This window comes from Halichoerus grypus, chromosome 15 (genome assembly GCF_964656455.1).
Source record: "Halichoerus grypus chromosome 15, mHalGry1.hap1.1, whole genome shotgun sequence".
Classification (NCBI taxonomy): domain Eukaryota; kingdom Metazoa; phylum Chordata; class Mammalia; order Carnivora; family Phocidae; genus Halichoerus; species Halichoerus grypus.
In genome coordinates, this window is record NC_135726.1 from 56,648,556 (window position 1) to 56,664,843 (window position 16,288).

Consider the following 16,288-nt stretch of genomic DNA (forward strand, 5'->3'; position numbering starts at 1 on the left):
CATCAAGTCCCCTAAGTATCCTGAGGTTCCTGCGCCTGCTAGTAAGTAATCTTCCTTGCTCACATGGTAAAGCTGCTGGGAACTCCCTAAGCAAGGTATCAGGCTGGTATTTCCAAGGGGGCCTTATTTGATCCATAAAGTCAATCTTAGTTCCCTATAGCTGTCTTGTCGTATCTGAGTCTATGCAGCTCTTTCTCAGCTATGACATTCCAGTCAAAGCCATCGTTGTATAACCAGTGTTTGTTTGTGTCTTGTCACCATGAGAACAGATTCTTACTGAAATTATACAAATATATATATACAGGCATTAAAATATAAAAATAGTTACTGAGACACTCTGAATTCTGGAGGAATCAGGGAGAAAAGATAAACGTTCCAATTTGTTTACAAAGGTGTATTTTGTGTAACGTAAGTTAACATAAGGGATAAAATTTCTTAAATCTGTAAACACCAAAGTATTTTTTAAAAGGTTTTATTTAAATTATAGTGAGTTAACATGCACTGTCATATTTGTTTCAGGTGTACAATAGTGATTGAACAATTCCATACAACACCCAGTGCTCAATACAACAAATGCACATCTTCATTCCCATCACTTATTTAACTCATCTCTCAAATCCATCTCCACTCTGGTAACCATCAGTTTCTTCTCTATAGTTAAGAGTCTATTTCTTGATTTGCCTGTCTGCTTTTTTTTCTCCTTTGCTTGTTTGTTTCTTATATTCCACATATGCGTGAAAACACATGGTATTTGTCCTTCTCTGACTTCTTTACATTAGCATAATAACCTAGCTCCATCCATGTCATTGCAAATGGTAAGATTTCATTCCTTTTTAAGGCTAATATTCCATTCTATATAGATACACATCTTCTTTATTATCAGTCAATAAACACTTGCACCAGACTGTCTGAAGCAGAAATGCCCACTGCCACTGACTGTTGTACCACTCCTCCAAGAAATCCATGGCACAGAGCCAGGGCACAGGGCTACACTCATCATGGCACGCGGTAAAGGGAGGAAGGTCCCACACAGCGGTGCATCAGCTTCCACGAAACGATACCCATCTACAGTGGATTTAAACTATGTTGGGGTTATATACCTGGAATACTAGCGCTTTGGTGAAACCACAGCACACATCTTGCTGAGCCTGCCTGTTCCACTGTCCAGAAGGCTTCTTCATCTCCAACATCTACTCTACCATGTGATATTTTGAAGCTATGCACTAAATGATTGCATCATCGAATACCCTTCCTCCATCCACAGCCACTGATCTAGACCTGGGCAAACACAGTCATCACAACAGCATCTGGTCCTCACTAACACACAGGAATTCAATTAAATCATGAAGATAAAATAGGACTTCCCTACTCCTCAGAAACCCACCACACTTGCCAATTCCTTTATTCCATTACATTTATTCATCAGATGACACCACCAAGAGGTAACTGTGCCTTTTGAATGACTAAAGGGAGCCACGTTGGGTTCCCTACCCACACTGAAAAGAATTCTTCACATTTTCTTTTAATAGGTCTTACCTTTCTAAGGATGCTGCCATCATTGTGTTTTACTTATATTTACATCCCACATGCCAGGGCTAAATGTCTGAATTGACACCCATTGGCCTTACTTGTCTCTAATCTCAATTAAAAGGTCAGTGAGGACATTCTCACCACAACACAGGCAAAGAAGAACGTTTGAGATGCCTATGTAGGTGGAAATAAAACTGGGGATAAATAGAAATGGAGATCTACAGTTATCTAGGAAAATAAACAAGTATAAGTTATTTTTCTAAATCCAAGGAGTCAGTTGTGCAACCCAGGAAAGGTGTCCTCTCTCCACATGCAGAATTTACGCCAATTCTTCATCCTCTGTACTTTCTCTTAACTGGGGCTACAATGTCACTCCTACCGGAATATATTTCTCTAACTTATGGGGTATCTATTACACACAAACCATTGTTATAAGTGTATGTTTACTAGATAGAAACATGAAAACAACACCCACATGTATGAAGTGGGGCACATAACTTTATTAGGGGCCATGGTAGAGTGCTTTAGGGTCCCTGGGAGAAGTCCAGATAGCCTTTCAAACTAAAATAGGTTTAAGTAAGCTCGGTGGGAGTCTTCTCTAAAGGACACATAAGGGGAAAGTCATGGGAGACAGGAGAAATGTTTGCTCACAAGGGTGGACTGGGAATGCCCTATCAGAAGGTACATTAACTTTTGACTCTGCAGTTTGTTATGTAGGAAATGCACTAGTAAGATTCTCTTGTGTCACTAAAAGTCCCCTGCAAAACTCCTGCCTACACAAAATGTATGCTAAGTAGCACTGTCATGGAGTACTTCACTTAGTTGATCAATAAGACCCACATACAATCTATAATATATCTGTTATACTATCCCACTAGACCCAAGGAGGAGAAAATGATACAATAGATAAACTAACGGAAAAACAATCACACATTATCTAAACATTAAGGCCAATGAGAAAAATGGATTACTAGATAATATTTCCACTCTGTTGCCAAATAGGTGATAGATACCATCAGTTACCTACAACCTTATATAAAATGAGATAGGTTAACATTGGTAGTCAGATAACACTTCATTCATTACATATCCATGTTAACATGATAAAAACCATTATGTTTTATTAATTAAAATATATTAAGTTCACACATAGACTAAGTTATGCATTTCAATCCCCTCTATAATCCTTGCTCAAAATACAGTATATAAGCATTAAAAAGCATTCAAGCACTGATATAATGATGTGGGAGTAGTGGTTTCAATAATTTTCAGGTGTGAGGTCCTTCTCAACAAATGTGGATGTATGCCATGTTGGGGAAGAGTCAGCTACCCTCTTTATGGTATCTGTGAGGATTTCTTCCTTTCAACCACATCCACTAATATTCTCTAACTATTGCTATCATGAGGATACATCAGAATTTTACTGGATTGCCACCTGTTTTTCTTCTAATACCAGTTGGTAAAATATTTTATTTGTAATATTCAGAAAGTTCTTTAGTTTTAATAAATGGAAAAGATTGATGTTCTGAACACCTTTTTCATGACGACAGTCATTAATGTTATAACCACAAATAATATCTTCATTTAGATTTTCTTTATATATTGTATATTATATTGTCCTTCATCTTCCATGGATAATTAGATATCATGAGTCCCACCTAGTGAAGGAGAGAGCTCCTATCTTTGATGAAGCAACAATCAGTCACACAATTTCACACATACTAAAAATAAATGTATTTTCTGAAGTGACTTGAGAGTAGAGATACATTAATATTTGCTAGACACAAATATCAGATAGGGCCAATGCTAAAAAAAAAAGCACATATTGAAATTAATTAGAACTATGCAAAAATCTATCCACTCAATCTTTTGAAGAATAGGACAGACATTTCTAACAGTTTAACTTTGTTATTATTCCTTATCATGAGTATTCTGATGTAATATCTGAATAGACTGACTGACGTAGTGCTTTGTACTTGATTTCTGTGACATTTATTGACATTTGATGTTCAGTTACATACATTTCTAAGTATTTACATCTTTCAAGTTACTGTCCTTTATGCACTCACGAGTGTTTACTAATGTGTATATTTAAAATGAAGGTCTTTCCTCATTCATAAATTTGTAGGGTTTGACTCTAGTGTGAATTTTTGGATATTAAAGATTGAATTCCAGTTAAAGGCACTGCAAATTTCTCTGTATTTTAGTTTCCATCCTGTGATGAGAACTATGATGTTCAGTAAGTTGGGAGTTCCAGCTAGAGGCTTGAGACATTCTTTTACCTTTGTAATGTTTCCCCTCAGTATGAACTCTGAGATGCTGAGTAAGAGTTGAGCAATCCTAAAAGTTTTACCACATTTTACATTTCTAAGTTTTCTTCTCCAATACGAATTCTCTGATGGTCAATGAAGCTTGACTTCTGATTAAAGGGCTTGCCAAATTCATTATGTTTGCAAAATCTTCTCCAGTATACATCCTCTGATCAGAAGTTAGACTTTAGCACTGCTTAAAGGCCTTGGCACATTATTTTCGTTAGGACTCCTTCAAGTATGAATTCTGTGATGTCGAGTCAGGTGTGAGTGCTGGATAAAGGTATCACCACATTCTTTACATATGTAAGGTTTCTCTCCACTATGAATTCTGTGATGTCGAGTAAGGTGTGAATGCCGGTTAAAGGCCTGGCCACATTCTTTGCATATATAAGGTTTCTCTCCAGTATGAATTCTGTGGTGTTCGGTAAGCTTTGACTGCTGGTTAAAGGCCTTACCACATTCTTTACATTGGTAAGGTTTCTCTCCACTGTGAATTCTGTGATGTCGAGTAAGGTGTGAGTGTCGGTTAAAGGCCTGGCCACATTCTTTACATATGTAAGGTTTCTCTCCAGTATGAATTCTGAGGTGTTCAGTAAGCTTTGAGTGCTGGTTAAAGGCCTGGCCACATTCTTTACATATATAAGGTTTCTCTCCACTATGAATTCTGTGATGTCGAGTAAGGTTTGAGTGCTGGTTAAAGGACTGGCCACATTCTTTACATATGTAAGGTTTTTCACCACTGTGAATTCTGTGATGTTGAGTAAGGCTTGAGTGATGGTTAAAGGCCTGGCCACATTCTTTACATTGGTAAGGTTTCTCTCCAGTATGAATTCTGTGATGCTGAGTAAGGTTTGAGTGCTGGTTAAAGGCTTTGCCACATTCTTCACATTGGTAAGGTTTCTCTCCAGTATGAATTCTTTGATGTCGAGTAAGCATTGAGTGCTGGTTAAAGGCCTTTCCACATTCTTCACATTGGTAAGGTTTCTCTCCAGGATGAATTCTGTCATGTTGAATAAGGTGTGAGTGGTGGATAAAGACCTTGCTACATTCTTCACATTTGTAAGGTTTCTCTCCAGTAGGCATTGGCTGGTGTTGAGATGGTGTTGAGTGCCAGTCAAAGGCTTTACCACATTCCTCACAAATGTAAGTTTTCTGTCCAGTAGCGGCTGTGTTATGTATGTTTAGTCCTGATGATTGACTCAACATGTTCACAGGTTTATTACATCTGTGTATGTTTTTTTCCATGTGAATTCTCTGATAATCACCAACATTGGAGGACTGGTTAACAGATTTCCCACACTCATTATATTTATAAGGATTCTCTCCCATAGGGATACTCTTATGTATAATCAGGTTGGAGCTTTGATAAAAGACTTCCACACATTTATCACACTCATAATGATTCTCTGGAAAATGAGTCCTCACACATTTATTAACATTTGAACCCTCGTTAAATTTGTTCTCAGAGTCACTGCATTGAGCAATTCTATTTTCATTGAAAATGCTCTGGTCATCTTGTAGGGTCGACTCCTCGGTGAAGGACCTCTCAAACGAATCCCACTTAGCACTTTGTTCTTCATTTTTAAATCTCTGATTTTCAGAAATGTTTGACTCAAAGGTCAATCCAATCCTACTTTCAAAATGGTTCAAATAATTATTTTCAGCATGGACTAGGCAACTTTCCAGATTTTCCAAATTCTCGTTCTCCAAATACGTATGTTTCACCATTTGATTTGAGCCCTTGCTTACAGAAAGACACTGCTTTGCAGAAGTAGCAGACTTAAGAAGGGATATTTTCCCAAGTGTTTTATATTCTTCATCATTTTGGGCAGTGAGATTCATATTATGGACAGTTGTCTCAGTTTGGATATGTCCTTCATGGTATCTTTGATGCTCTTCACTCTCCCCATCATTTTTCCAGTCTATCATTAAGTGTAAATTGTCAAGGGCACTATGTTTATATCTACCCACTGCCACGTTTTGGAAAGAAGCTTCTATGCACAGCTTTGGCAGGAAACTCTGGGTGCCATGTGAAGATACAGCTGAAAGATATTGAATAAGAGAAAAGTAAAATCATTCCACTTACTATTCTCAGATGAATATAATGAAAGCTTCTAATACGCAAAATTAAAATCAATCAGAGAACTTCAGCAATATGGCTGAGAAAGACTCATCAGGACTTCATTCCTCCAGGGAGACAAACTCGCAGACAATGTACAGATCACACAGCCTATCACATAGTTCCATAGTACTGTCATGCCAGAGCACACATCATGATCCTAGACCTCAAAAAATCAGGAAAAGTGCCATTTGATCCCAAAACTAGCAGAAGGAAAGAAATTTAAACTTAAAATAGAAATCAACAAAATACGATAGCAAAAACAGGGAAACATCAATAGGAAGATTGCATTTTCAGAAAAGATCAACAAAATCAATATACTTTTAAATAAAGAATGGAAGCAAGAAGACTAGGTAAAATCAGAAGTGAAGTGAAAGCAGACGCAATATAACTGATACCAAAGAAATAAAAACAATTGTAAGAGGTGATGATGGATAATTATATGTCCACAAACAGATATAAAAAAAAAAAACAACTTGTATAAATCTCAACAAGTGTATAACCTACCTGACTCCATTATGGAGAAATAATAAAAAAATACAAATATCAAATAATCTACCACTATTAAATACATTGAAAAAGTAAAACAAAACAAAACAAAACAAAATTCCCAACAAAGAAAGTCCTGTGCCAGATAAATTCACTGGAGAATTCAAACAAACATTTAAAGAGAAAGCACTTCAAATCTCCTCCAACATTTCCAAGGAGTGAAGAGAAAGGAAACTATCAAACAATCTCTGAGACACCAGCTTTACCAGGTTATCAAAGCCAAAGGAAGACACTACAAACAAAGACGACCACCAACTACTAACTATGAGGAATAGTTATACTAAGTCCACAATAAAATGAAGCAAACTGAATCAAAAGCACATTTTACTATTTTACAACATAATCAAGTGAGAATTCTTACTGGAGTTCAGGGTCTTTTAACATATGGAAATCTATAAATTTAAGAGTGTGCATTAACAGAATGAAGGTCAAACATGACATGTTCATATTAATTGAAGCAGAACAAGAATGTGAGCATATCGGACACAGTTTCATGATTAAAAACACTCAAGAGTAGGAACAGAAGGAAACCACCTCAGCATAATACAGGCCATCCGTACTGAAAGCTGAAATCTAACATATTCAATAGTAAAAGACTGAATGCTTCTCCTGTATGATCAGAAACAAGGTAACGGAATGACTTCAGCCCTTCCATTCAACATAGTACTGGATATTCTAGTCAGAACAATCAGGTAAGAAAAAAATACATAAAAGGAATCCAATTCAAAAAGAAAAAGAAAACTATCTCTGTTCACAGATGACATGATCTATAGAAAACCATAAAGAATGCCTATTTTTATTTTTATGCTATTTTATTGTTTGGTCATCACTTGTATATTTCTGCTAATTTTCCCCACTAGACTTTCCATTTTCAATTTTTTTAATGCTATAAATGCTTGAGTTAAGAAAAAAAGTTCAAATAAACAACATAACGTTATACTATAAGGAACATAAAAAAGAAGAAACAAACATGAAATTTAGTAGAGGAAGGAAATAACGAAGAAAAATCAGACATAAATAAAACAGATCAGAATAAAAAGTAACACTGAAAATCTCTATCAAAATTCCAATGTCATTTTCTTTGGCAGAAAGATCAAAACCCCTCTTATCATCCATGCGGATGCCACAGTATAACACCCCCAGAATAATTTTCAAACTGAAGAGTACATTGGAGGCACCACACTCCCTGATTTAAAACATACTACAACGCCATAGTTATCAAAATACACCACAGACATAAATACAGGGGTAGCTAGCCAAAAAGCAGAGGTGAGCCAGACCTGCCCTTATCCAATGTTAATGTGTAGGACAATGAAGTGAAGATCCTGTCAAAACTTACAATCTGATTTGGATTTCTAGGTGGGATGTGAGTTCCCACATTTCTCACGAGCTTGCAAGCGATGCCAATATCTTAGCTCAAGTGCCACACTTTTAAATTCCAAAAAGAAAAAGAAAAGAAATGGATGACTTTGAACGTAAAGAATATTGTGGAAATTACAACTTCTAATTTCAAGAACAAAACAATTCGTCTTTAAACATTTACTACCCACTACATCACATTCTAACATTTTTTCATAAATTCACCCATGAATCCACACTAACCTATGAGAACAGTAGAATTGTTCTTCACCTTTCAAAAAACATCTTGGCAAAACTTCAGTAATGGTACATCCTGAGTTTTATCCCAGACTGAAACTGAATTACTTTAGGACAAACACACAGACCACTTACAGAAGTAACCCTAAAAGAAGGTTCACGGCAGGTTTCAAAGGGACAATGGGAGGGGCGCCTGGGTGGCTCAGTTGGTTAAGCGACTGCCTTCGGCTCAAGTCATGATCCTGGAGTCCCGGGATCGAGTCCCGCATCGGGCTCCCTGCTCGGCAGGGGGTCTGCTTCTCCCTCTGACCCTCTTCCCTCTCGTGCTGTCTCTCATTCTCTCTCTCTCAAATAAATAAATAAAATCTTTAAAAAAAAATTTAAAAAAAAGGGGACAATGGGAATGCAAACACAATTAACCCACAGAACGTATCAACTAAAACAGGTAAGTGAGGATAATACATAAAAGAGAAAATTATAGATTCAATAAAAAAGAATAAAAATGATAGACTAGAGTTTTTCTTTATTGTCACTAAACTGAGAAATGCTTTCAGTGATAAAAACTCATGAATATATTTGTGGATGAAGGTTTTTGTGTCTTGCGAAAACACCACAAAGACAAACACACAAGTATATGACTAAAATAACCACTGTTTTTGAGTCTCTTATAGCATTCAATGTATTGGTCTCATGTGGCTTTTGTGCTGAGTTATATTTTACAATTTTAAGGCAGTGGAACATATATGATGCATGTTTTCTTTCTCTAGAGCAACAGAGAAGTGATAAGAAATGCTATGTCTGTGACATGAGTGTGGAATAAAATGGAAATGTGTAGGGCCAAGCCGTTACTTATTTACAATCTCTACTTCAAACAATGGTATCTTAGGCCAACACAGGAGAGCCTTCATTTTCAAAGCAGACTACAAAGTGAAACAGAGAAAGGAGTTTCCTGATTAAGTAAGATGACTTATGCACATCTTTCAGTAAATCCTCCCAAAGTACATAAAAATAAATGAGAAAAATTATTAACCTTATAGCGGAGGGATCCAGCAGGGAACACCGAGGACATGAAGTGCATGAATCTCTACTGGGTCACACTGGTGATGGCGCCTGACAGTCTTCAGAGGACACATAGTAACTACTGTGAAATAAATGTCCAGAAGCAAGTAAATCGTAATTAAATGTAAACATGAGAACTTCCCTGTCATTCAAGTATCAAGCCAAATATACTGCCCACACTCTGTAATCTGGAATAGTGTATGTAAACTATGTCTTCCATGTGTGATCACAGGCTTTCACAGGCTCCTCTGCATTTTGATCAGCTCAATCACAGAGGCTTTTCCAGAGACCCAGATATGGGAGGTTAACCCATGTACAAGAATCGTGGAATTCTCATCTCCTGTAGGTACGCTGCCCTCGAGGGTTCCTGAAACACTGGAATTTCTCCACTGCAACACAGATGGACTGGGAGTTTAGATACAAGTCCTAGTCCTCATGTTGACCGAGGTCCTGTCCAATTTCTGTCTCTCAAAAATAATGTTCTTCTATTCTTTCCTGAGAGTGTCCATAGCAAGGTCAAGTGGAAGAGGAACGGGCAAAGTTCATTTAACACCAGGGCTAAATCTATGGCTCCCTTACATCATTTACCTCTCAGGTTTAACCAGAGAATGATAAAAACTGATTCCTTTCTAGGTGGTGGAAAAACAAGAAAGAGGCACACCTCACAGGGGAACCAAGAGGCTGAATCAAGGCTGCACGGAATCCAGCTTCAGTTCAGTCAAGGGCACTAAGTGTATTTTTAAAAACAAAACAAAATAAAAAACTCCTATAATTTGAAGCACACTGCATCTGGGCAGGCAAACTTTGAAAATGTATGCTCCAGACAAAATTCCAGGCCTACATCACAAAAGATGAACAATTTAAAGGGTTCCTAAACACGGGGAAGAGGATAAAACAGGTGAGCCTGGAGTCCTTCCCTCCCTTCACTTTTCATTCAAACTAACGTCACTCCTGCATGGTGAACTTCATCAGCCACTCTTTTCTGGACCTCTATTTATCCTTCTTCAAGTCACCATGCCAAATATATTCGTGGAAAGAGCTCCCACGTTGACAAGTCACACAGGTGCAATCTGCTAATGGTACAATGCTGATTTCTTAGCTTGGACCCCACAGATTACATAGATTTTAAAAATATCAAGGGTTCCCTACACTTTCACTAATTCTCAGTGCTATAGGATCTCTTCTGTTTTCATGTCAGGCTTCCTCCTAAAAACTGACTTTGCCTGAATTGAGCTCAGCAAATAAAATCAGTCGCAATTTCCAGTATCTTCAAAAGACTCCACTTATACAGAAAAGCCTTCATGAGATATTTGGCCATTATTCTATACACGTTAATGGTAAGAGATGAGAAAGCACACTGCAGGGAAAACTATTTAAGAAACTCTCACAGAAATAAATGAATGTTCTTCCATTATCTCCTAGGCTGCTCAGCCTGTGAGGACTCCAGGCTCTTCCATGTCGTCTATTCACTTCTCCACCCTGCTAGAACTCTCTCCTCTCTCCCATGTCTTCTCCTTTCTCCAGCAATTTAGCCTTATCTCCATTGTGTTACAGATAAATTTGCTTTCCTAAGTCTATATCCTATTATGAATACGTAGGATCAGCTTCATTTGGAATAGGTTAGCTTTCTTTACGTGCAAGTTCTAAAGAACGTAGTTGAGCCTATATATGTATATGCGTATCTCTGCTATTTTGTTTTCTATCAGAGCATAATTGACACAGATTGTTAAGCTGGTTCGGATGTACAACACAGTGACCTGACAACTCTATAGGTTCTACGACGCTCACAAGTGAGCTACTGTCACCGTACAACGCTATGATACCACCATTAAACATGCTCCTTATGCTGTGTCTTTTATCACCATGACGTATTCATTCCTTAACTGGAAGCCTGTACTTCCCATCTCCTTTACCCATTTTGCCCATTGTCCCTCTCCGTTTCATGCTGGCAACCAGCAGGTTGTTAAATGTATTTATGGGTCTTTCTGCTTTTTTGGTTGTTTCTTGCCACTTACGACAATGAAGATAGACTTAGAAGATATTATGCTATGTGAAATAAGTCAGAGAAAAACACCGTATGATTTCACTTATATGTACATTCTAAACAACAAAACAAATGAACAAACAAAACCAGAAATAGACCCATGAATATCTATTCTGTTTTGAATAAAGTCCACGGATAATCTTGAAAACTATAAAAATTCCAAGATTACACATATTTCATAATGCGACAAACTGGCTTGTAACAATTTTCCAGTGCTGGCAGAAGAGATCCGGGATCCAAGTCCAAGGTCTTCTGGCTCATGACACAGCAATCACCGTATCACCTTCTTGCTCACATTCATCTCACCTACCAGCCCCCTAACCACATGCACACATGTAGCTGCTGCACATGCACTGGCTTTGTGTCCCATCTATGAGACACAGGAAACCACAACATACTAAAGGAACAACTAGCGTATCTGCCTGCACCTTTTGCCATTTGAGGGAGACCTCTCCATTTCCTTGTGCAGTAAACAAATCTGTCCTCTACCCACGAGCAAGATAGTATCACTATATTCCAAAGCCTTTTTCTACACAAACATCAATGAAAAAACAATTAGAATAAGAACCTTCAATGCTTCTATCCGTAACACCCAGAGAAACTGAAACCAATAGAAAATCATGTCCCAACAGCAGCCACCACTCAGTTTGATCCCGGCTTGGCTCCTGCCTAATTTTCCCATGTGTATACCACCTTGTGAAACACTCATTAATCTTACACAGGATCTGGGATAAAATGTACTCAATTTACACCAGGAAACATTTTTCAAGGCTATGATCAGCAGGATGCAATGCAGGAGAATCGGTTGAGCTATCACGTTCCCTTCTGCAATGTCCTCTGTGGGCCTTGCATTCAACCAGGTTAAGAAACCACAATAACCATGAGGGTCTACCTTAAATTTCTGTAGTGATCTTTCTAAGGGAGATGGGAGAAGAAAGAATGAAACTGTGCAAAAAACATACAATTTAAATGTATCTGAAAAGATGAGAGTATTTTGTACTCCTTACCCAGGCAAAGCAGGTTCTGGATACAGTGGAATCACGGCTTATTACAATAAAAGGGATGAGAATTGGAAAGCAGAGGAAGTAGGGCAGAGAATTACAGCAAAGGTGTTCACCAACCATCAACAGAGAATATTAAGAAGAACCATGAGAGACAATGGACTCTGAAAAACAAACTGAGGGTTCTAGAGGGGAGGGGGGTGGGAGGATGGGTTAGCCTGGTGATGGGTATTGAGGAGGGCACGTTCTGCACGGAGCACTGGGTGTTATGCACAAACAACGAATCATGGAACACTATATCTAAAACTAATGATGTAATGTATGGGGATTAACATAACAATAAAAAAATTAAAAAAAAAAAACAGAGAATATTAAAAAGACCAACCTAGACCTAAAAGATGTAGAAGATTGTGTAAAATGAAACGGAAGTGGTCACAAGGACAAAAATAGTGTGGGTAGCCCTGAACTTATGTGAAGAACACTGATCCTATGAATGCACTTGACACACTGTGCATGTACTGGATGAAAATCATGGAACCACTAGTCTGGATCATGAGCTCACAACATGACTTCAAGGAATAGTAACAATACTGTAGACAGCAAATGTATGATTGGGTTCTAAAATGCCAAACAGTATCCAAAATACATTTTCCTCCATATTTTACTGCTCATTTGGCAGAGACGTACAGCAGAAAATTAAAAACTCTTGTAGTTGGAAGCTTTTACTTTAAGCTCCTTCCAACAAGCATCCATAGGGCTAATATTAATGATCTGGAAGACACCCAAGACCCACACTGTAGCACACTGGACACACCCTTGACCACGTTGTAAACATACAAAAGTATCCACCCAAAACCACGGCAGAAATCTTTTCACCCAAAAGCTGTCATGGCTGGTGGGACTCCCTTAGAGACAATGACCCATGAGTCGTATATACTCACGTTTGGCAATAAAATCTGTAGAACTTAACCTACACCTCGTGAACTAAAAAGAGATATAATGGTAAAAAAGCTATCAGTTTGCCAGGATTTTTGCTACAGTGTATAACAAGATGACTGCTCATTTGCCAAGCCCCTGGAAGCCATTTTGCTATGGGGATATAGGAATAATTCATCTGAGCAAAGAAGCCCATGGAAGGTTTTTGACATCAAAACTGACACTGCGTGTGTGGTCCTATGAGATTGTAAACATCACTAGAGGCAGGAAAAGATGGAGAGAAATCACAGGAGAAGTCTGCTCCAAGATCAAGGTGATGTTTATTGATGTGAAGAAATGACTTTGGTAAACAAATTAAAAGCACAATGCAACATTTTCAAAATATATTTCAATTTGTTATCAAATTTGATGGGAAAAAAAGAAAATGAATAGAAAATCTCAGTCACTACACAAACCACACAACACATTCATTTTTAATAGATTTCTGATCAAAATTGTAAAGATAATGATGTTTTTAGAGAAGCACAAAAGGGGGAGCCTGGGTGGCTCAGTTGGTTAAGCAACTGCCTTTGGCTCAGGTCACGATCCTGGAGTCCCAGGATCGAGTCCCGAAGTGAGTCCCACAGCCAGTCCCTCAGCAGGGAGTCTGCTTCTCCCTCTGACCCTCCCCCTTCTCATGTGCTCTCTCTCTCATTCTCTCTCCTCAAATAAATAAATAAAATCTTTTTTTAAAAAAAAAGCACAAGGGGCGCCTGGGTGGCTCAGTTGGTTAAACGACTGCCTTCGGCTCAGGTCATGATCCTGGAGTCCCTGGATCGAGTCCCACATCGGGCTCCCTGCTCGGCAGGGAGTCTGTTTCTCCCTCTGACCCTCCCCCCTCTCATGTGCTTTCTCTCTCGTTCTCTGTCAAATAAATAAATAAAATCTTAAAAAAAAAAAAAAAAAAGCACAAAAGGATTCTATCTCTGTGTTCTTGGTATAAGGGAAGATTTCCAAAAATGATAAAAATGACTAACCATGACGGGTGAACTGACAAATTGGATTACATTAAAATTAAGAACTTCTGGGGCACCTGGGTGGCTCAGTTGGTTAAGCAACTGCCTTCGGCTCAGGTCATGATCCTGGAGTCCCAGGATCGAGTCCCGCATCGGGCTCCCTGCTCGGCAGGGAGTCTGCTTCTCCCTCTGACCCTCCCCCCTCATGCTCTCTCTCTCTCTCATTCTCTCTCTCAAATAAACAAATAAAATCTTTAAAAAAAATAAAATAAAATAAAATTAAGAACTTCTCTGCATCACAAGCTCAAGAAAAAACAGAGATACAGAGAGAAGACAAAGGACTTACTCTCATCATATATACAAAACTACAGAGATTGAAGAAAAATATATCACAACAGTAAAAATGGGCACAATGACCAATTAAACACTTTGAAAAAGAGATTATCCAAAGTTTAATGCCCAACTCCATACTAAAAAGAAGTGACAAACAAAAAAAAGGAAATAAAAACAAGACTCGGTAACATCACAAACCAACCAGAAAGGTACTGGGATGGGGCACCTAGGTGGCTCAGTTGGTTAAGCGTCTGCCTTTGGCTCAGGTTATGATCCCAGGGGTCCTGAGATTAAGTCCAGTGTGGGGCTCCCCGCTGAACGGGGAGTCTGCTTCTCCCTCTGCCCCTTTCCCCACTCATTCATTCTCTCTCTCTCTCAAAAATAAAATATTAAAAAGAAAAAAAAAAGGCTACCACGAAAATGACATAAATTACCAAGTTTTGGAAAGCATGTTGTAAGCTAGAAATCCCATACACTGCTGGTGGGTGTGAAAATTTGTACAAATATTTTTGCAAAGTGTTTGTATTTATTAAAGCATAACATATTTAAACATATTCACTAACGATTCGCTCCCACATATATAGCCAGGAGGTAAGTGTGCATGTTTCAACAAAAGACAAATTATAAATTTTACATGCCAGTACTGTTCATGATAGTCCTACACTGAGAACCATCCACCTGTGTCCAATAACAGTAGAATGATGCACTCAGTTGATATTCACACAATGGAACTGGAACCTTCCATTCTAATGAGTGATGCACAATAACATGCAATAAATACAAATAAATTCACAAAGAATAGCTGGAAAGAAAAAAAAGCCCAATATAAAAGAGTTCCTGGGGTGCCTGGGTGGCTCAGTGGTTAAGATTCTGCCTTCAGCTCAGGTCGTGACCAGGGGTCCTGCGATCAAGTCCTGAATTGGGCTCCCTGCTCACTGGGGAGGCTGCTTCTCCCTCTCCCACTCCCCCTGCTTGTGCTCTCTCTCTCTTCTCTCTCAATCTCAGATAAATAAAATCTTTAAAAAATAATAATAAAAGAGTTCCTGTTCCGTGATTACATTTACATAAAGTAGAAAAATGAGGACAGCAATCTTTTGCCTTACATGTTAAAAGAGTGCTGAACTTTGGGGAAAGTTACTGAGGAGCTCAAGGGAAATTTTAGAGGACAAATAATATTCTGTTTCTTGATCTCACTGGCTTATAGAAATGTGATCAGTTTGTGAAATTACACTGAGCTGTTACTTATGATCTCCACATGTGCTTTACTTTAAAAAAAAAATCAAAAACTACATGTAGATAATTAGATAAATATCACAATGTATGTGTTGACAAGTTGAAATTAGAAGTACGATGTAGGGGCGCCTGGGTGGCTCAGTCATTAAGCATCTGCCTTCGGCTCAGGTCATGATCCCAGGGTCCTGGGATTGAGCCCCGCATCGGGCTCCCTGCTCAGCAGGAAGCCTGCTTCTCCCTCTCCCACTCCCCCTGCTTGTGTTCCCTCTCTATTTGTTTTATTTTATAAATAAATAAAAGTATGATGTAATTTCTTTTTTTTTTAAGATTTTATTTATTTGACACAGAGAGAGAGCACAAGTAGGCAGAGTGGCAGGCAGATGGAGAGGGAGAAGCAGGCTCTCCGCTGAGCAGGGAGCCGGATGTGGGGCTCGATCACAAGACCCCAGGATCATGACCTGAGCCGAAGGCAGCCAGCCGCTCAATGGACTGAGCCACCCAGGCGCCCCAGTACAATGTAATTTCACACTGTGATTAGATTTATTTTTATTTTCTTAAAGATTTTATTTATTTATTTGACA

At 38.5% G+C, this 16,288-nt stretch overlaps 2 protein-coding genes across 3 annotated transcripts in view; both read right to left on the reverse strand.

Annotated features, from left to right (window-relative positions):
- The window catches only part of LOC118530339 (KRAB domain-containing protein 5-like), a 160,104-nt gene that overhangs the window by 108,529 nt on the left and 35,287 nt on the right, over positions 1-16,288 (reverse strand). The gene's annotated exons all lie outside the window — the stretch shown is intronic.
- LOC118530333 (uncharacterized) overlaps positions 457-16,288 on the reverse strand; it is a 51,193-nt gene continuing 35,361 nt past the window's right edge. Inside the window, exon 5 of the mRNA XM_078063410.1 lies at positions 457-5,884. Coding sequence (XP_077919536.1) covers positions 4,074-5,884 — 1,811 coding nt within the window. The 3' untranslated portion in view covers positions 457-4,073. The remainder of the gene's footprint in view (positions 5,885-16,288) is intronic.